At 38.9% G+C, this 22,788-nt stretch overlaps 1 protein-coding gene across 8 annotated transcripts in view; it reads right to left on the reverse strand.

Annotated features, from left to right (window-relative positions):
• Window positions 1-22,788, reverse strand: part of LOC140806397 (transportin MOS14) — a 42,923-nt gene that overhangs the window by 14,456 nt on the left and 5,679 nt on the right. For 7 of the 8 annotated variants that reach the window (XR_012112479.1, XR_012112481.1, XR_012112480.1 and 4 more), the window contains exons 7-16: window positions 8,475-8,603; window positions 8,265-8,326; window positions 8,067-8,123; window positions 7,823-7,946; window positions 6,794-6,928; window positions 4,055-4,135; window positions 3,773-3,886; window positions 3,546-3,625; window positions 3,211-3,346; window positions 2,938-3,087 (exon numbers count right to left, since the gene is read on the reverse strand). Coding sequence is in view for 5 of the 8 variants with exons in the window: in XM_073163043.1 (XP_073019144.1) it covers window positions 2,938-3,087; window positions 3,211-3,346; window positions 3,546-3,625; window positions 3,773-3,886; window positions 4,055-4,135; window positions 6,794-6,928; window positions 7,823-7,946; window positions 8,067-8,123; window positions 8,265-8,326; window positions 8,475-8,603 (1,068 nt within the window). In the remaining 3 variants the exon portion in view is untranslated. The remainder of the gene's footprint in view (window positions 1-2,937; window positions 3,088-3,210; window positions 3,347-3,545; window positions 3,626-3,772; window positions 3,887-4,054; window positions 4,136-6,793; window positions 6,929-7,822; window positions 7,947-8,066; window positions 8,124-8,264; window positions 8,327-8,474; window positions 8,604-22,788) is intronic. The other variant, XM_073163045.1, reaches the window with a different exon arrangement.

The raw sequence follows: 22,788 nt of genomic DNA on the forward strand, positions 1-22,788 counted from the left end.
ATTAGGAGGAGGATGATTATGCACAGCCCACGGACGATGGATCGTGCAATGCTGCTGGCGAGAGGATTGGAAGTGGAGTTGTTTGGGAAAGTGTTGGATCGTGGCAGGAGCCGAACTGGGCTTGGCCCGAGTCTGGAACAGAAAGGACTCTGTAATGCAAATTGGGCTAATCAGGCCCAATCCACTGAAAAGGATTTTCTATCTGTTCATCCGCCATCGCGTAGTATCGCAAGGACGGCAGGCCCCGGAGAAGGGTACCAACACAAGCCTTTCACTCCGACAACGTACGGAGGGGGGTCACGATCAAACCCAAGTGGAAATGGCGGGGGTACCACGAAAGCTCCGGCACAGAAAAATCGTGAAGGCCGAATTATATCGCACCAAGGGTATTTGCATAGGAGGGAGAAGGGGTTGTGTTTCAAATGTGGAGAGCCATACCACCCACTACACAAATGTGCAAGCAAGAGTTTAAGGGTGACTGTCTTAGCTAAGGAAGATGGGGAAGAAGGCGAGGATGAGCACGGGATGGTGGGAGGAGAGATTCACAGTCAGGAGAATGAAGTTGAAGCATGGCCGGGGGTTCCAATCACTGAGTACAACACGCTTGAGTTGCCATTGTACTCGGTCAGTGGGATTAACCAGCCACAGACATTAAAAATGAGGGCAAAGATCGCGGGAAGGGGCGTGGTAGTGATGGTTGATAGTGGTGCGAGCCACAACTTCATCTCAAGGCAGTTGATCACTGATCTGGGCATTAAGGTGGATGAGGGAGTAAAGTTTTGTGTGTGTCTAGGAGATGGGGGCCGCATTGCTTGCCAGGGATTGTGTAAAGAAGTAGAAGTAGATCTGGGGCTCTGCCAGATTCGGATTGAGGGATATTTGTTTGAATTGGGGGAGCTGGATCTCATTTTGGGAGATGTCATGTTGAATTGGGCCAATATGGAGATGAAATTTACTTGGCAGGGGCAGCTCGTGGTATTAAGGGGAGACCCGACACTTAGTAGGTCCGTGGTATCACTGAAATCGATTACACGTGATGAGGGAGGGGGGATTTAAATATCAGATAGAAGAGAGGAGAGAGTATTCAGTTACAAAATATTGTTGAGTGATCACTAGCACTTGCTAGGGAGAAAAGTCTTGTACAGAATGTTTAACTCTGGGTTCTTCTTTCATTATTGAATACAATATTTCATTTCCTTATTTGTTCTTCATTTCTGCAATTATATCGTTGAATCATTTGAGTTCATAACTGTACAAGACTTTTCTCCCTAGCAAGTGCTAGTGATCACTCAACAATATTTTGTAACTGAATACTCTCTCCTCTCTTCTATCTGATATTTGAATCCCCCTCCCTCATCACGTGTTTTTCCCTTGTTCCTCCTGGTATACACATTTACTATTTTGGGTTTGTTTGGGCCGTTTGCTGCACTTGGGCCCAATGGACCTAAGACTTCCACAATTGATGTTGGGCTCGTAACACTAGTACCGGAAGGTTGAACAATTTAGTTTATGTTCAATTCAATACCAAGATCATCAACAAGAAGAGAATGCAAGAAGAAAAAGGAGTGGATGTTCTAATTGCTAGTGAAGCAACTATGGCACAAGGATGGATTGTTCATGGTGGAGATGAAGATGTTGAGACAAATGTTGAAGATGTAAGGGAACTTCACGAAGAAAAATTTGTATCGGATGAAGAGGAGGAAGAAGCCATGGATTTTGAGTTTGAATCCGATACAGAAGAAGTATTGGAAAAATATAGAGATGAACTAGAAGAGTTAGATGTTTAGGTTTAATATCAATATATTATGTTGGAAAAAACGTTAAACAAATTTAATTTTCATTGTACAACGGTTGTAGTAAAGTAGTAAACTGATGTGGATGATTCATATATAAAAATTTATTAATATATATTTATTATTACAATTTTAAATTTTATAATAATATATATTTCATATACAATCATAATAATCATGAACCACTTAATGAATTTAAGCTTTAAAAAAACCCGCCTAGGCAACCGCCTAGTCGCCTAGGCGCTAGGCGGTAGGTAACCGCCCGCCTACCGCTTTTTAGAACACTGCGTACAATTGAGAGCAATTTTTAGAATCGGAGTAAGTTTCTCATACTGCCTCCCAAACCTCCTGAGCTGTGGGTAAGAACATGAATGGTTTAATGATTGCTAGCTCCATAGAGTTGATCAACCATGGCGTGACCAATGAACTCTCGGAACGCTACTGCTTGTATCTCGGGTCAGTCGCACCCACTTTCACTTCGCCGTTCATGAACCCCATTTTGCCTTTTCCATCAATAAAAGGCCGGACTTAATTCTTCCCATTCAATTTGAGAATCGTTGTTTGAAGGGAAGAATCTGGGGGAGTGACATGCGATTGGGTTCCACCACTGTCACTGCTTGAACCGGCGCCTTCACTACTGGAACAAATAGATCCCAACCTAGTGCTTAGATACCATATAGAATAATATGGAAGACAACATGGCATACATTTTAGGAGAAACAAATTCTCTTATTTTTAGTACCTTAAAGTCATGAATTAGTACACTTTATATAGATCAAAGGAATAAATCAAATCCTATTAAATCTAGGAAATATCCTATCATACCAATAATATAGGATCTTAGTTTAAAATTAAGCCTATCAAATCCTAACTACTCGACATACATCTATGATGAATAGTTGTAATCTCCAACAGTATATGATGAGTTAGCTAAATCACAAGTAAACATGGAAGACAACTAATAAAATCGACAGACAACTAAGATGTCTGGGTTATAATCCTATCAATGCTCAACTGTTAAGAAAATAGCAAGTAAAAGTCATAAAACTAAATGCATATGAACTTCGAGGAGTTTCTGATATATGGAAAGAAAATTACATGATCTCAATTATATTTAAAAAAAAAATTCAAAAAACAGGCTTACAAGTTTTCCAACAGCTAAATGAAAAGGAGAAACAAGTTCAGCCAACAATTTATTCATCAGCTTCTTGTCAGGGACAGAGCAAAATATCAGAGCAATGGCACTCACTACTTCATCCTCATCGTCCAAAGGCAACTGCTTCTCTTCCAATCCCTATAGCCCATATTCTGTGAACTGTTAGGACAAAAGACGTATACACACATATGGGGCGGCTCACATGAGTGGTAGTTCCATAGGGTGCCTGCATGCATTAGCTTATGTTTTAAGTAAACCAACCTCTACTATCCAAATTAAGAGATCCAAATTGGAAGGTTCGCACATCATGAAAGCTGCTTCTTCACAGAGTTTGCGCAAAGCATAAACACAAGCACTTGAACAAAATGATTGAAGAATCCCAGTAGCAAGAAACAATCTGAAAATAGCAGGTCAACCAGAGATATTTCGTGAGAGCAATGCCAAATGAATAGTAGCAAATCAAAGCCAATTGTGGGATAATACATAACTGAAACCTAAAATTCTCTGTTGTATAAACATACTATACTTCTCAAAAAACAGGATCACTTCTAAAATTCTATGTTTCTGAGGAATAGAGCAGGAAAGGAATAACTTACAACAATAATCTGCTGTTTGTTTGAGATGCCGTCAACCACTTGGCATAGGAACCAATAACATCTGCAAGTGATTTGTATATCTACAAAAGAAAGCATTAAAAGGAGACAGTAGTTAAATAATAAATTTATGCCATTAACGTTTCCTAAAACCTTGCCTCATATTTCATTCTTTTCAGTCACTTGGCTAACATTTATAAACAATATCAAAACAAGAATAGAAAGCATACAAGGCACATAAATCCCTTGAGGTCAGAAGATGTCTTGTCAGACAAAATTGTCACTAGTTGCATGATAATGGACGTATCAAAATGCTGTCCCTCATTAAGAACAACCTCGGAAACCTAAAAGGAAAAAGGGAAAAAAAGCTCAAATTACAAAAATCTGAACAGGAAAACATCAGAGCAGAAGAACTTTTAAAGAAACAGAAACATCTGGTCATGCAAAGCCGTGTAGGAGGTGCTTATATAACTATAAATAATGAAATCTGAAAGACCAATTAAAGCACTCACCACATTGAGGATGAATAACTTGGTTTCTACCTCTTTCCAAGAAATATACAAGCTCGGAGATCTCAAACTTCCAGAGAAGATCTATATATCATGTTTTAAGAAAGGCATGAGACATAAACAGGAGTAGCAGCTAACTGTAAAGTGAATCAGATACCATCAGATGGCTTCATACTTACAAGAAAGAATAAATGCATATGTTTTCAGATATGATTTGATCTCTGGCATAGCATCTTAAAAAGTAAGCATCACACTCACATGTTTTCAAATAATTTAACAAACTACAAACAAGATAAAATAGCTGACAAAGAAAAATAAATAGAAATGTCACTTAACAAGGACATAAAAGTGTACTTATTTTACATATGCTTCATTTATAAAGAAACGGCCTGAAGTATTATTTTTCTTTATTAACTTTATAAACATCAAATTTAATAAATCATGATAATTTTGGGTTTGAGATTATTTTAAATTTGGAAAAGGTTCAGATATTCGTCCAGACGGGTATCTCAGAAAAAAGCCTAATCTTGTTTAATACTCGTTATTTTTTATAGAGTATAGGGTTAAGAAGAGAGAAGACGCCACCACATCTTCATTTTTAATCATTTCTCATGCCAGACTAAACAAGATCAGGAAGATCCTTGATCTCGTTCAAATTATATAATCCAAAGACTATATTCTTCAAAAATAAAATTGATAGGAAACAATATTATATTAATAAAAGATTTAAGTTACGAAAGCAGACCAGAGGTCCATGATTATATTCTTCAATTTCGCCCATGCCCATGCGTGGTTTCCCATATTTGATTAGTTATAGCTATTACATGGATTCCTTAAACATAATCCTATTTTCATTGTGTCCATCGATTCTAAATAACGTGTATCACAACTCCATTTATTTGAATTGAAAAAATACATATCCGAAAGAAATTACTTCAGACTTTCATAATTGTTGATAAATTACACATGTTCGATTGTGAGCTTGGGATGTGAAACCCATGCTCAGATAGCAATCAGAAATTGAAGTTTGTACTAACGAACAAGCACCTTATTCTATGTCATATCTTTTTTTTTATTTAAAACTAAACTTTATTAGAATAATAGAAGGGGTTACAAGAGAAACAGATGAGTAATCAGCAAAACACCTCACAAAGGAAGGAGAAAAGCGACTATTACACTAGTGTCAGGAACATATAAATTTTCAATCCCTAACTAGATCTGAAATAAACAGGTGATTAAACTCTGGCAACTTTGTCGTCCGACTCGCAACTCTGAATTTGATCTTCTTCCAAACCTCGTCCGTAGACTCCGACGAGTCTGTGAAAATTCTTTTGTTCATCTTCAACCAAAAAATGAAATGAATTACCAAGTACCAAAAGCTCCTAGATCTTCTCCCGGTGGGGAAGCCTGGCTCCAAAAGAAACAAGTCCTGTGCTTTTCTTGGAAAAGTCCATTCGAAACCCAACTCTTGCAATACTTTTATCCATATACCACTCAAGACAGAACAATGCAACAGTAGATGATCCCGATTCTCCTCTTGCTTCCAGCATAAACTACACCATTGCGGGCATAAAGCACAGACAGGACAACGTTTTTGCAACGAATCACAAGTCGGCAGTTTCCTCAAAGTCACAATCCACGAGAAAACTTGAACCTTATGCGGGATAGGTAGTTTCCAGATATTAGAGTAATACGAGAATAAATGAAAGTTGGAAATGGGGAAGAAAGAGTCATAGAAAGAACGAGCAAAAAAAACCCGGAAAAATCTCCCAACCAAACTCGAAAATCCTTCATGCCCAACTCCAACTTGATTGTATCTAAGAACCTAAAAGAGTGCTGAACTCACCTAATCCAACCTCATTTAAAGCTCTTCCGAAACGCACATATCAGTCAAAGTTAGAATTCACTTGGAGATCGACGACATCGATGAAGTTACCTATCCCGCACAAGGTACAAGTTTTCTCGTGGATTGTGGCTTTTAGGGAAACCGCCGACTTGTGATTCATTGCAAAAACGGTGGACTGTCTGTGCCTTTTGCCCGCAATGGTGTAGTTTACGCCGAAAGCAAGAGGAGAATCAGGACCATTTTTTGTTGCATTGTTCTTTCTCGAGTGGTATATGGATAAAAATACTGCAAGAGTTGGGTTTCGAATGGACTTTTCCAAGAAAAGCACGGGAATTATTTCTTATTGAGCCAGGCTTCCCCACTGGGAAAAAAAATAGGAGCTTTCGGTGTTTGGTAATTCATTGCATTTTTTGGTTGATCTGGTTGGAAAGAAACAATAGAATTTTCACAGATTTGTCGAGTCTATAGACGAGGTCAGGGAGAAGATCAAATTCAGAGTTGCGACTTGGACGACAAAGTTTCCAGAGTTTAATCACTTGTCTATTTCAGATTTAGTTAGAGTAGAGATTGGAAATTTTTATGTTCCTGACACTAGTGTAGTAGTGATTTTGCTATTTACTTTGTTAGGTGTTTTGCGAATTACTCATTCGCTTCTTTGTAATCCCTTCTATTATTATAATAAATTATAGTTTCAAATAAAAAAAAAAAAGGAGCTACACAGCCATATTCTCTATGCTGTCGAGCCATGTGCATGCAAGATCACATTGTCTTTCTGAAGTAAAGAAGTTCACATGCATATTTTCATTAAACATGTTGACAGGATCAAACTTTCAAAATCAGCATAATAAATACTGTTATTGGATACAAATATTGCAGAATGAATCATCCAACATCACCTTATCAATAAATGAAGCAGATCCCAAAAGCTGAAAAATTTCTGCCAAAAGTTCCACTAGGTTCATCCTCAATTGCTCAAGGCCATTTGGCAGTATAAGGTTACTTCCATGGTCATTATATGTGTAATCATCAACCTAAATGAAACATGAATCAATTTTCTGACAAACGAAGGAAAGATCTAAATCAAAATACATGCATGGTATTTTTGGTATGACTGCCCATAACATTTTTCTGACTTTGGTCTCAATAGGTTTGGACCAGTGATGATCATTTTCAGCATTTCACTAATATTCCATGTTTTTTGTTTTTCTCAATGCATGGCTTGCTGATTTTTCCCTACCAGTCTCAACTTTTTGGGACTAAATGCACGGTAAAGGAATTTGTAACCAGAGAAGTAGCCATGAAGATAGTATATCTCAATAATATTCAGAACCATGCATTCCACAAAAAGACACCAAATAATAGATTTAAAAGTTCAACATTTTTTCAGGACAGCATGTAGCACACAGCAAATGCCGATAAAAGCTTGGTGGAACACATTTGAGCAAACTTCCAGAAAACAAACAAGGAACCAATAATGCAGTGGAAGCTGTTTTCCCAGATCCAACATTGAGCAGTTCTCTCTAACATCAGCAAAGAACTACTGATGAATTATTTTTGACTGTGGGTCCACAATGAATTTGTAAATCTCTTTGGTATTTAATTTCACACAAAATATAATCTTTGACCACAGGACAACGATTGAACGACTAACAAAAAAATGAATACTAATTGGCAAAAATTATTGACTCGCCGTATTAGTCTACTAGAATATCAATTTCTTGAGTGTTCCCATAAGGAGCTTTTTGAGATCGTCATTAATAAGATTTGAGTTGGATTACAGGACAAAAACTCAGAATCAGCTTGCACATAAAAGGTGAAGTAAAATGGCTAATAAATGATATTACCAAAACAAACCATGAAAATAAATTACTGTGGCAATAAATATAGAAATTGATCAAATGAGAGCTATGATAGCGAAGACAGACCTGAGCACGCAACAACAGAGCATCGAATAATGCTGAGAAAATAGGAACAAAACATTTCTCTAAATTATGCTTATTTTCAGCTCTATCCACCATGAGCCCAATAATGTAGCTGGCAAGGCTACTCCTGGTACATAAATCATACCAAGTCCGAGTCATATACTTTTAAGGCATCAAATCATCAAGCAAAAACTTAATTTCCAATTTATCTTGTGTAAATGAGAGCACACAGAATTAAAGAAGGTACCAAAACTGCAAAGTTGAGTCCGCGATCTCCCAGTCTTCACTTGGAAATGTCACACAACTATCAGCAAATAAAAAATGCTCAATAAATTTGAAAATCAAATCCAATTAGGACTTCAGATATTTATCCTGTCTAAATATGCATTCATGTAATGAAACATTCTGGACTTCAATTAAAAACACCAAAGACTTGAAATCTGACCTTAAGAGAGCATCTGCCATAACAAGTGATTCGGTAGTTGCTCTCACAATTAAAAGAGGTGCCTAGCAAGCAATTGAGAGGTTATCAGGATAACAACTATGTAAAAGGGACTGTGATTTTCTTGGTTTTAAAAATGGAAAAGGTGTTAAACTATAGGAAAATAACTGAAAGTACATGTAATAAATTCTCATTATAAATTTAGACTCTTACAGCTTGACCTATTTCTGACAACAAGCACGCAAGTCCTCCTATCACTTTCTCATCTCCACTTTTAAGAGCAGGAAGTAGAAGTGCTTCTTTAAAAAATCCAATTCTATGCAGTAAAAACTCCGGAATCCCCTACAAAAGTAAAAATAATTGAACTTAGTTATGCACAAAATATGTTGAGTTGGGAACATAAAGTAAATAAAACGTGTTTGAGCAAAAGGCAGTTTTAAGTTAGAGGCAATTAAGTCTTACATTAATGTGGGTGATAGGATTCCATTTTTCAGTTTCGATACAGTGTTTATCAACCTCAATATGCATTGTGCAATCATATCAAATTGGTATATATGGTAGATTAGTTATCACATAATAGTCTCATTGACATTTCAAACTCTAACTTCAACTCTTCAAAAACCCAAATTCAACCACAAACATTTCACACTCCATTCACCGTGGCCCTTAATTGAAGTTCAACAATACTACAAGCCATAACATTTTGTCTTTTACTCCTCTAGGTTACAAGGATACGGGTTACCCCATGGAAAAGTGAAGAAACCCAAATTGAATCTTCTATCAGACATTGAACGCGCTCAATGTGCTTAAGTAAAGGCTTCGATGCTTCTTTTGTTTTTTAAAAAAAAAATTAGCAAGGCCTTCTCCAAGAAAAATCTTTAGATATCTTAAAATCTTACAGATTGGTAAAGTGAGTGCATGAATTCACCCACTACACTAATAGTAAAGGCGATATCATGTTTTGCATGAGAAAGATAAATAAGCTTACCTACAAGGCGCTTTCTTTAGACACCCAATGGGTCCATAGGAGAATCACTTGGTCTACATTATCCAAAGCGTATTTCATTTGTGATACATATATTCCCTTCCTTGATCTAACAACTTACATTCCCAAGAAAAACATAAAGATCTCAAATCTTCAATCACAAATTCTAATGTTAGACTTTTTCCAGCTATGTTAATTTCCACATTGTGAAGAAATAGACGGAAATATTGTTTTATGTATAGATATTGTATGAATATTTGCTTCTCAAGTACACAAGCTAATTAAGGATAATTATTGTCTAGCACTTAAACTAAAGGGATTGTACCTAGAATTGAGTCTGATTATTCTGTATAAATTAGTAGACCTAGCGCTATGTAAAACAAGAAAAAAACTCAGTATAATTTCAGAAATATACTTCTCATTTCTATGTGATGGATTTGATTATTTATTCTTTGTCTTCATCTGCGCTAAGCCTGGGCTTCGATTATCAAGGAATGAACAATCCTTAGAGCTCTGAAAATAACAGCTCTAAAGTGGAGCAAATTCAGCCATCAGTCCTTAGGGTTACGAAAGTAGCTGCCCTAACAGATTAAAATTGACCGCTATGCTCTCTCTTTGGGCTCTTTTATACTTTCACTCACACTTTGAGCATTGGAATTAGAAGCCCAAATAGAAATCTGAAAAATCTGTCTCCCAACAGAGAGCCATGAATTCAGATACAAGTGTGACTTCCTCCACAGCAAAACAGGTGAGAATAAATCTCACCCATATGCAGCCCATCCGCATGTGAGAACCTGAAATTCCAGCAGTAGCAGCAGCTGGCCAAATTCAGCAGAAGCCAACGATTCCAGCAGCAACTCATATTTCAGAAGATGACATTTTCCAGCAGACAAAATCCAGCAGACCGAATCAAGCAGACAAAATCAAGCAGCAGAAGAGTGAGTTCCAGCAGACAGTTACTGATTCATCTTAGACTCGTAACTGAAGCATTTATCACGGAATAAAGGAGGTTAATGGCAGATTATGGCCATTTAATGGGAAGCTAACACTCAGAATATTTGCCTATAAATAACACTCTCAAACCTTTGAATTGGGTTACACAAATCTTGAGAGTATCACTTGAAATTTCGAAGCTAAGAGAGTGCTGATTTTCGAGCAGTAGAATCCAGTAGCGAGGCAAGCAGATTTCAGTAGACTTCAACCGAAACTTTAGCAATTTACGGTAAGTGGGCTTATGTATAAATATCTTGAAAACTGTTTGACTATTCTGTTTTAAAGCCAAGTATATTCTTGAATCCTGTTATCTGATTTCGAAGCACTGAAACTTAGTGAACTAATGGTAGGAATATATATTCTGAACATTACTGAATTCTGAATACTGATTACTGGCCTCACCCCTTAGAGGAGAGAACATATAGGGGACTGATATCAGTTTAGCCATGAAATTCACGAATGTGCTCAGTGCTTATTTGATAAATCCTGATTTCCGATTACTGAATACTGATTACTGATTTCTGAACACTGAACAATGATTTCTGTTATGAAAACAAGAAGTTCTGTATATTTTCGTATTACTGTTCTGTATGAAAATGGTTTCGAAAACTGGGAGTTATTCCCGCCCCCGCTTACTGAGTGACAACCATATCACTCACCCACCAAAACATCTCAGATAAAAACGATGAAGAAAGGCTAGAAGAAGAGGAGCAGATCGAGTTCTGGGGCTGGTGAAGAAGATTGTTAATTCTCAGTTTCATTTATGTTGTTTTCCGCTGCGTCTGTAAGACATTGTGATGTCTGGTTTGTTTTACATTTCCGCTGTAAAACATTAATTATTCGAGTTTGTATCAGACATTGAAATATTCAGTATCTATGAATAAAAGACTGGTTTCTGAATTTCGTACTTCTGACGCTTGTTGTTTTCGAATGTCAATTTGAGAGCAACGCCGGTGTCAACCAACCCCCGTCCCGGGGCGTGACATTGAAGTGGTATCAGAGCGAAACCGGGTTTCATAATCTGGGGAGGAGGAACTAGAAATAATAAGTTCTTATAGACTTCTGAGAATAAGTTCTGAAGATTACTGAAATCGACTACTGAAAATAAGCTACTGTAATAGACTACTGAAACGAGTTTAAAAAAAAAAAAATAATAATAATAATAATAATAATAATAATAATAATAATTCAGTAGACCAGTAGACGAAAAACAGTAGGATAAGACCAGTAGCCTGAAACCAGAACCAGTAGAAGGAAACCAGTAGATCTGAATGCAGAAGACTGGGTCAGTAGACTCGGAATGCAGCAGACAATGCTGGAAAAGCAGCAGACTGATTGCAGTAGCATCAGAATTGCAGTAGACAGTGTATTCCAGCAAGCAAATGCAGTAGACCTCGCAAAATGGCATAGAAGTTGAGGTGTTTTTTGCGCCAACTTCAAACGGCCATAACTTTTGATCCAGGAGGAATTTTTACCATTAAAAGTAGGCGTTGGAAAGCTCTCGACGAAGAGAACCTAACCTAGAACAAATTGTTCTAGCACCACCGACGAAGCCCAAAATCCATCGTTTAGATAGTGATATCATCATTTCTGTAAAATTTTCCAAAATTTTGCAACTTTGAGGAATTTTCATTTTCAATTGGCTTAGTATTTTTGCACCAAACTTGGTACCATTCATGTTCTTGATGTTAAGGATTTTTAGTAAAATTTTCACACCATTCTGAGACCGAAAATTTTTGAGCTATTTCTTCTGTTAATTGTATAGGCAGTACTGATTCTGTTCATTCCAGTATTTGTCTATAACTCGACCTATATTCTTGAGATCATTTCTGAACCTTGAATCTCATGTTTTTGGATGTAGGATATGGCTGACCAGAGTAGCTACATTAAGAGCTTAGAAAGGAAGCTAGAGAAACTCAAGCAACATAACTATTGTCTAGAGTTGGACAAAGATGAATTGGAGCGTCGAGCAGAGCACTTAGACAGTGATGTTCAACGTTATGCTCACTATCTGCATGAGGCAGAAGAGAGGAGTAGGAAGGCTCAAGAAGAGTTTGAAACCTCCCAAGAGACTGTGGTGGAATTCATCGAGTTACGTGACACACTACTTGACAAGATCCAAATACTCAAGGATCAGAATCACCAACTCGTACACCAGCATAATCAGTATAGAGAACATACTGATGCTCAGATTCAAGAGTTGCAAGATACTGTTGAAGTTCTTAGTGACCAGAATGCAGTTCTGCATGGTCATATTGAACATCTCGAAGCAGTAATAGCCAACCATGAAGATGAACCCGAGGAGGATCCCGAAGAAGAAGAAGAGGAAGTTGAAGAGGATCATATGGATTTAGATTTGGGAGAAGTGATAGATTAGATTACCAGTAGTAGTAATTGTAATAACACTTATCCCACTTGCATTTCTGTTTTCATTTCAAAGTTCATTTGTAATTGCACTTTCTTGAAGAATCAATAAAAGATTATTTCTATCCATTGGTTCATATTTAATTTTGGAGCAATTACTCAATCATTGTGATTCTTTTGATTAGTCTCTATTCTGCCATCAACCTTAGAACTTTCATCATTGTAGGAAATGGACGGAAGACCAGTGAGAAACAACCGCAATCCTCGTTACAACAACCGTAACAACAACCGCAACGATGAGAATGAACAACAACAACAACAACCCCAACAACAGCAGCCACCAGCAGTTGGCCTCAGCCAAGTGGATTTAATGGCAATAGCCACGATTGTGGCAACCACGTTACAAGGGTTAGTGAACCCCAATGCTAACCAGCCACCACCACCACCTCCAGCTCAGAATGGGACTAAGCAACATTATGAGGCTCTCCGAAGAGCAAGAGCCCCTAATTTCGATGGAAGCACCGATCCAGAGGTCGGACAGAATTGGATGAAAGAGGTGGAAAACCATCTTCGACTACTTGAGGTTACCCAAAGGGTCAGAGTAGAGGTGATTACACCTTTCCTTGTGGATAAAGCTGCCAAATGGTGGGAAGGAGTCTCACCAGCTATGATAGAGGCGGGACCTATCACTTGGCAAAGGTTCCGAGAAGCATCTCTGAGGCAGTACTTTCCGACAGCAGTTCGAGTGCAGAAGCTGTCAGAATTCGAAAGCTTGGTGCAAGAACCAAATATGACAGTGGTGGAGTACTCATCCAAATTCCACTCATTGGGAACTTACTCCCCAACCATCATGGGAGACGAAGCTTTGAAGATGCATCGCTTCAAGAAGGGATTGAACAGTCGTATTCAATCTGCCCTTGCCGTTATCGAGCCCAACAGTTTTGATGAGTTGATGGGAGCCGCCATCAGGGCCGAGAATGACATTAAGAGGCGTGAAGGTGAGAACAAACTCAAACGTCCTCAGTCAAGCCAGTACCAACAAGGCCAACAATTCAAAAGGCCTAGGTTTTCAAGCAACCAATTCACCAGTGATCCAGCCAAAGGAACCACTTCTTCCCCATCAAGCAAAGAGGGAGTCAAGTGCCAAAATTGTGGATTCACTCACACGGGTGAATGCCGTAAAAATTCGGGAGCTTGTTTCCGTTGTGGAAAGATGGGTCATCGCATTGCTCAATGCCCTTTTCCGGATCCGAGAAATGGTCCAGCAGGCGGAGCAACTCCAAATAAGCCTAAGGAGAACAAGCCAAATGCTCGAGTCTATGCTATAACTCAAGAAGAGGCGGACAACTCAAATGATGTCGTAGCCGGTACCATTCTAATCAATAATATACCTGCTTATGTGTTATTTGATTGTGGTGCTAAGCATTCATTCATGTCTAAGAGATTTGCCAAGAGGCTAGGAGCTAAGCCTGATAACTTAGAAGAACCATATAGAGTAGCCACTCCTGCAAATCGAATTTTAGAAACTCGCACTCTATATCGGGATATTAGTGTTCTCATAGAAGATCAGAAATTCAAAGCAAACCTGATTCAACTAAACATGGTGGAATTCGATGTAATTCTTGGAATGGATTGGTTAGCCAAGAATCATACCTTAGTAGACTGTCATGGAAAGACGGTAACCATCCAAGCTCCACACCAAGAGAAAATTTTATTTCATGGCAAGACCAAAGAACGAAAGACTCTTCTTTCTGCTTCTCAAACTTGGAAAGCCATGAAAAGTGGAGAAGAAGTTTACCTAGCCATGTTAAGCGAGGTAAAACAAGAAACTGCACCTACACTAGAAGAGATTCCGGTAGTGCAAGAATTTCCGGATGTCTTTCCTGAAGAACTCCCGGGCGAACTTCCCAACCGCGAGGTGGAATTTGAGATTAATTTAGTGCCCAATGCTACACCAATCTCAAAAGCACCATACCGAATGGCTCCAGCAGAGTTGAAAGAACTCAAAGGGCAACTTCAAGAGTTGTTGGATAAGAAGCAGATTCGACCAAGCGCGTCTCCGTGGGGAGCTCCTGTCCTATTTGTAAAGAAGAAGGACGGAAGCATGAGGATGTGTATCGACTACCGAGAGCTGAACAAGATCACAATCAAAGAATGCAGTATTCACAACACAGGTTTTCGAAAACAAACGTGGAAGATTCTTAGAGCTGTCCAAATATAATATGCAGGGAAGAAGACAATCTACAATCGTACCCAATGGTTTCAATTCAGAGGGGTGGATAAAAATTTTAAATGCAATGCACAAGCTGATGTCAGGGAACTATCAGAAGGGGAATACATTGACTAATCGTGCACAAGGAATAGCCCAGGTGAAGCCTAAGATAAATCAGCAGGATGAGAGTGTCTTGGAGAAGAATTTCAACATGGGAATCATAAGAGTTTCGGAAGAATGTGATAAGGTGAGAATGAAGAAGAACTGGAATGAATCAATCATTGTTACCAGAGGAAGAATTAAATATTCTTGGGAGCTAATCAAAAGAGTGCTTGGGAAATAAACGAACAGGAAAGTTGAATTATTTCCGTTCCAAGCTAATAAAGCCTTATGGTGGCCTTCCAATGCGACTGAGTTTTCCTTTTCGTTAATTTGAAAAGAGGATTTTTTTATTTCGGCGTGACTCTGGGCTTTGAAGGGTGGTCACAAGAAATCAATACAACGGAGTCGGTTGAAAACTGTTGTAATAGTTGGATATGGATTAGTGGACTACCTTGGGAATTATGGTTTCCGGCTACTTTTAAAGTAATTGGCGAGCAATGAGGGGGATTGTTGGCCATTAGCGCTGACACATTGCACTTCCGTGAACTCGGGGGAGCGAAGATAAAGGTCAAGGGAATTGAAGGAGGCTTTATTCAAACAAAGATGGATATCACACTGGCAGGGAGGAATAGAGAGATCAGAATTAGGGTGGAATCCTTTGATACTAATGGGTATGAGCAGTACGAAAGGCAGACCTACGCTCAAGTTGTCGTGAATGGGAAGAAAATCTTGGCGGGTTGGGGTAATAACAACATTTATAAGACACTATCGGCAAAGGATGAATCCATTAACAATCAGGTTAAAGGAAAATCAATACTGGAGGTTCAACAAGGACAAGATACAGAAGCAAGAGGACAAGGTGAATCAGAAGCTTCAGGGGAGAAGTTGGGAGAGAAAAGCGGGTCCGACAAATCAAATGAACAACCGAAAAATATTGGCAAAAACACAGAGTCCATGAATCATTCATATGGGGGAAAAGTGATCAAGATTTTGTGTAACATCGATCCAAAAGATGTATCAGAATTCAGAAGATCTTCTATTGATTCCATGAATAACAAGCAGGAGGATGACCACGGTACCACGGTAGAGATCGAGAGGTGCGGCACAGAAGTGAATAGATTTTGGAAAACTTATTGCAGAATAAGTAAGATGGATGGTGAGAAGGGACAGAAATCAGAAGATTTACGGGGGAAGTCAATAACAGACATCAATATCAGGGGGTTATACAGGAATAGTACTGCTGATCATTTGGAAGAATTAGAGGAGCTGGAGATTGAAGATTCACAAGATGAAATGCAGGATGCGGAAATTTATGACTCAGAATCCGAAAGTAACGGTTCAATCTGCTATGAAGATTCTGATACTGCTGAAGATGAACCAGTAGCTTTGGATGGGCTTTTCACATCTGCCGACGGTAACAACTCAAGTCCTATTCTACCAGTAAATTCGAAACCTATCGTGGGACAGGTACTTAATGGTATTCAAAATTCTATTCTTTCTCATTCTTTTTCGCTAAACTGCTTTCTTCCATCATCCTTCTCAGCTTTGGGTCTTTCTAGTAGTTTATTAGGAGGGGGGTTAGGTTGGGTTGATGGAAAGCCAGGTTACGAGAGAGATATCTTCTCAGGAGTTGTGGCGGGGGAAAAATTTTGTGATGTTACGTTTAAGTTGGAAATGAAACAGATGAAAAACGTCCAAAAATAGATAATATGTCCAATGTTCTTTTGGAGAAGGAAGTAAACAGAATTCAGAGTGGCTTAAATTATGAGAGAGGAACAAGTTCCAAGGGATCCAGTGTGTTTTTATGAAGTTTTTCTCCTGGAATATAAGAGGTCGGGGGGCAGTGAGTAGGAGACAACTGGTTAAGTCAGTTATTCGTCATGAGAATCCGGACATAGTGGTTCTTTTGGAAACAAAACGAGAAATTGTGGATAAAAAATTCGTTGCTAGCGTATGGAAGTCAAGATTTGTTGATTGGGTGTGTCTGCCATCGGTCGGAAGTTCAGGTGGAATTCTTGTCATGTGGGATCCTCGTACGGTTATCGCCAAAAATAATTTGATGGGGGAATTTTCGATTTCAATAGAATTTAAACAGAATGATGGGATTATGTGGTGGTTCACAGCCATTTACGGTCCGGTGAGACCGAGGATGAGAGAATTGTTTTGGGACGAATTAGCGGGATTGAAATCGATTTGTGGGAATAATTGGTGTCTAGGAGGTGATTTTAATGTAGTAAGGAATTTGGGGGAAAAATGAATAGCCAATCATTAAGTACAAGCATGTTCTGTTTCGATGGTTTGATTGAAGAGTTGGAGCTCCATGATCCACCACTTCTGAATGGCAAATACACGTGGTCAAATTTCAGAGCGGTGCCAATTTGTTGTCGTCTGGATAGATTCTTTTTCTCGGGGGGTTGGAGTGATATATTTCCAACAGTTAGACAGACGGTGTTACCGAGAATTACATCGGATCACTGCCCTGTCCTGCTCGATACAACCAAGTTGAAATGGGGCCCTACTCCTTTTAGATTTGAAAATGCTTGGTTGTCAAATCGCAATTTCAAAGATCAAGTGAGGTCATGGTGGACGGATGGGGATTGTCAGGGGTGGGAAAGGTACAAATTCATGCATAAATTGAAATTTATTAAGAAAAAAGTTTCCATTTGGAACAAGGAAGTGTTTGGAGATGTGGATGTCAGATTCAAAGAGTTGAGCCATAAGATAAAGCAGTTGGATGGGATTGAGGCAAGCGGTAGTTGGTCGGAAGCGCTAAATCAAGAAAGAAGGGATTTGAGGTGTGAGATGGAAACCTTAACTTTCAGACAATTCCATATACAGAGTCAAAAAGCCAAAGTCAAGTGGCTCAAAGAATGGGACCAAAACTCAAAATTCTTTCATTCATTGCTAAGCCACAGAAGGAATAAATCATTGATAGACAAAATGGAATTAGAGGATGGAAGGGTGGTCATTGATGAAAAACAAATCGAACAAGGAATTTTAAAGTTCTATGGGCACTTGTTTAGGAAATCAGAAAGTGATGGAGGAAATTTTGATGATGTAGGAAGGGGTCTTAATGGTTTGGATTGGTGTCCTATACAAAATGTTGATGCAGAGGATTTGGAAAAACTATTCGACGAAGAAGAGATTAAACGAGCGGTTTTTGACAGTGATGGTTCAAAAGCTCCAGGGCCGGATGGATTCACCATGGCTTTATATCAAAGTAATTGGGAAACGGTGAAAGTGGATTTGTTGAAAGTATTTGCTGAATTTTACGAAGATGGGGTTGTTAATGGGATCACAAATGAGACTTACATATGTCATACCGAAGAAAATCGATTCTCGAGAAAGATCAGTGACTTTAGACCAATCAGTTTGATTACGAGTTTGTATAAGATATTGGCTAAGGTGATGACAAATAGGCTGAAAAAAGTCTTGTGCAATACCATCGCGGAAAATCAATGCGCATTTATTAAAGGTAGACAGATTTTGGACTGTTGCCTCATAGCGAATGAGATTGTGGAAGAACATCGTCGCAAGAAGAAGAAAGGTTTGGTGCTCGAAATCGATTTGGAAAAGGCTTATGACAACGTAGATTGGCGATTTCTTGAGTTCGTGCTTTGTAGGAAAGGATTTGGGGAGAGATGGAGAAGGTAAATAAGGGAATGTGTTTCTAATGTATTTTTCTCGATATATATCAATGGAAAACCATGTGGGAAAATTAAAGGGGAGAGAGGTCTTAGACAAGGGGATCCTTTATCACCGTTCCTATTTAATCTTGTGGTCGATGGGTTGGGGAGGATGGTTGATAAGGCAAGGGCTGAAAATGAAGTATAGGGTCTTCAAGTAGGGAAAGATAAAATCGAAATCTTGCATTTACAATTCGCGGATGATACTCTGTTCTTCGTTAAATCAAAAAAGGATTTGTTGGCTTTATTGGACATAATCAAACGGTTTGGCACAAATTCAGGGTTGAAAATCAATTTGGGAAAAAGTGTGGTGTTGGGATTGAATTGCTCGGATGAGGATGTAGGCGACATGGCGATGTCGTTTGGATGCAAAAAGGAGAGTCGGCCTATTAAGTACCTCGGAGTACCATTGGGTGGTAATCCCACAAAATTGGAATTCTGGGAACCTGTTCTCTCAAAAATGTCCAAGAAACTGGCTAGTTGGAAAAAATCGTTCATATCTAGAGGTGGGCGACTAATTTTGATTAAAGCTGTGCTTAGAGCAATGCCTTCTTATTTCTTGTCATTGTTCAAAGTTCCAAGAAAGGTGGCTTCAATGATGGAAAAAATGATGAAGGGATTTTTCGTGGGATGGTGGTGACGAGGAACATCACTGTCACGTGGTCGGATGGAAGCAAGTGTGTAAACCTAAGGATAAAGGCAGTACAGGTGTGGGGGATATATGTCTCAGAAATAAGGCTCTTCTTGGGAAATGGTGGTGGAGAGGGTCGGTGGACAGGGGGTCAATGTGGATGAGAATTATCAAGAGCATCTACGGGATTCAGGAAAACGGGTGGGATTTGGGGTTGGCGGTGGAAGTGACGCACAGAAGTCCCTGAAAGTTCATCTCTCGGGCTTACCAACCTTTCCATCAACTTATTAGGGTAGTGCCTAGGCAGGGTAATCTCATTAGTTTTTGGGAAGATATTTGGGAGGGAGGGGTACCCGTTCAAATTTAGATTTCCTTCACTGTTTCGTATTTCGGTTTCTCATAATAAACCAATCAATCATTTCATAGATGTTGTTAATAGTGGGGGGGGGGGGGTTTCGTCGATTATTTGGGATGTGAGATTTAGACGAGATCTTAACGAGGGTGAGTTCGGGGAGTTCTCTATTTTGTTGGATGTCTTACAGAGTGTTAAATTGCAGATGGGTATTGAGGATTATAGAGTTTGGTTGGGAGATCCATCGGGGTTGTTTTCTGTCAGTTCTTTCTATAACTCATTCTTCCCTATTTCAAATTTCTATTCTACTGGCTTTTCTATTAATATCTGGCAAGTACAAGTCCCACAAAAGGTTAAGATTTTCTCGTGGATCGTGGCCTTGGGGAAGCTTCCTACGTGCGATGCAGTGCAAAGAAGGTGGAAAAATTGTGTTTTGAGGCCGCAATGGTGTTGCTTATGCCGAAATAATGAAGAGGATCAGGACCATTTGCTTTCGCATTGCCCATTCTCAACAGGAATTTGGTCGAGGGTTCTTCAAGAGCTGGGCTACCAATGGGCAGCTCCTAGGCAAGCAAAAGACTTGTTCTACTCGGGCTCCATGTGTCATAAAGAGAAAAAAACTCGGCAAATTCTGGCATCTGATAATTCATTTTGTAATTTGGTCATTGTGGTTGGAAAGGAACAAAAGAATATTCGAAGATGTTGTGGACTCCGTCGATCAAGTTTGGGAGAAAATAAAATTCCGGATTGCATCTTGGACGACGAATTTGAAAGAATATAGTCATTTAGGGATCACTGATTTAGTAAGAGACTGGAAATTGATTTGCGTGTGATAACTAAGCTACGTTGTAATAGGGTTGTGTTTTCTACGTTTAATTGACTATGTCATAGAGTGTTGGGTTTAGTTACACTCATTGTAAATGTTGTGGCGGATTACTTATCCGCGCAAGTGTTGTAAAACCATATTATAATAATATTTAGTTTTCTATCCAAAAAAAAAAAAGAAAGGGCATATATGCATCACAACAAATAAGAAGTTGGATGCAGATTCAAAAGGAACTCCTGTTGCAAAAAATGAGAATGTTGGGTCTCGTGGGAAAACTCATTTATCTTTCGCATACACGACCTGACATTACCCTTGTTGTCAACGTGGTTAGTCAATTCATGCATTCACCATACGAAGAACATTTGGAGGCAGTATACAATATTTTGAGATAACTGAAAAATTCATCGGAAACGGTTTATTGTTTCGAAAAACCAATCAGAGGAGCATAGAAGCCTTTATTGACGTATATTGGGCAGGATCAATATCTGATAGAAGATCCACTTCAGGATATTATGCCTTCTTAATCGGCAATCTTGTCACTTGGAGAAGCAATAAGCAAAATGTCATGGCTCGGAGTAGTGCTGAAATAGAACTAAGAGTTGTGGCAAATGGAGTATGTGACTTACAATGACCGAAGTTGGTTCTAAAAGAACTGGTTCTAAAAGAACTCATGCAGAGGTTCCAATAAGATTGTTTTGTGACAACAAATCTGCAATTAGTATTATAAACAATCCAGTTCAAGATGATCCCGCTAAGCATATCGAAGTTGACAAACGTTTTATCAAAGAAAAACTGCATAATGGAATCATTTGTATGCCGTTCATCACACCTGAATGGCAAGTTTCCGATGCGTTGACAAAAGGACATTTCAGACCAAAATTTGAGGACTTCACTAGCAAGTTGAGCATGAGTGATTGCTCCAACTTGAGGAGTGTGGAGATAATATAAGGAAATATTGTGTTTGTGTAGAGATATTTTGTAATATTGATTCTTAAGTACATAGGCTAATTAAGGACAATTATTTTCTAGTAACTAACCTTAAAGGATTGTGCCTAGAATTAAGTTTGATTATTCTGTATAAATTATTAGACCTAGAGCTATGTAAAATAAGAATAAAACTTGTGAAAATTTCGGAAATATACTTCTAGTTTCTATGTGAAGGATTTGGTTCTTGATTCTTTGTCTCCTTCTATGCCTTTCACACACATGATCGCTTCTCCTGAATTATATCATCTACATAAATGATTAGGATAATCATCTTGCCTTCACTAGCGTGCTTAACATACATCGTGTGATCTTTTTTTTTTTTACGAAACTAAAATATATTAATAGATAGAGAAGAAGGCCAGGCATATTTTTGGGGAAGTTGCAGACTAGCGATTGGGTGCAAGAAAGAGCAGTGGCCGATTACGTACTTGGGAGCACCTTTGGGAGGGAATCCAAATAAAATGGAATTTTGGGCACCTGTGGTGTCTAAAATGTCGAAAAAATTGGCAAGTTGGAAGAAGACATTTCTATCGAGAGGGGGTCGCTTGACATTGATAAAAGCGGTTCTAAGCGCAATGCCAACCTACTATATGTCTCTTTTCAAGGTACCGATTCGCGTGGCTAACATTATGAAAAAAATGATGAGGGACTTACTATGGGATGGGGCAGATGGGGATGGTTTTCCGTGAATTTTCCAACAAGATGGTTGCTGTCCAGTGTCGATATTGCTTGTTTGAAAGGCGCGACTATTGTTACCATCCCTATTGTGTTGTTGCCCGACTTCTTTTTTAAATGGGTTGGTTTTCCGTGTATTTGCCAACAAGTATCGATGGTATGCCATGGTTTATTGCACTTCTCGCGAAAGGGTTTTGATTTCCCACCCTTTCGGTCCTCATAGAGGTGGTTGTTCTTGCTAACCATGGCAGAGCTTTATGTAACTATCAACAAATCAATGGACTTCGGTAGCATCACATGGCGTCAAGCCTCTTGACTTCGCGAATGCTCGGAAGATGGTTGCGGCCAAGAATGTGGCAGCGAACCTCATCCAGTTCTTTATCCAGACCAGCAAGAAACACGAACACACGGCTCATTTCCTTCTTTTTTCCATATTGAGTGTCGTCCTTGCTACTTTCCCATTTCTCCACTTCAAAGGGATCCAACTTATGCCCCAGAATCATCAACTCTTTGTAATATGTTGTAACATCACTAGATCCTTGTTCTATCCTCCACATACGAGAATTAAGCTCGTATAGTTGAGAGTAATTTTCCAAATCATAATACGTCTCAAATAGCTTCTCACAGTCCCCGGGTTGTCGGAAGAAACATAAACAGTTTTCCGATGGTGGGTTCCATTTACTTGATGAACAACGTTGTGACCAAGGAATTTTC

This window comes from Primulina eburnea, chromosome 11 (genome assembly GCF_022965805.1).
Source record: "Primulina eburnea isolate SZY01 chromosome 11, ASM2296580v1, whole genome shotgun sequence".
Lineage (NCBI taxonomy): Eukaryota > Viridiplantae > Streptophyta > Magnoliopsida > Lamiales > Gesneriaceae > Primulina > Primulina eburnea.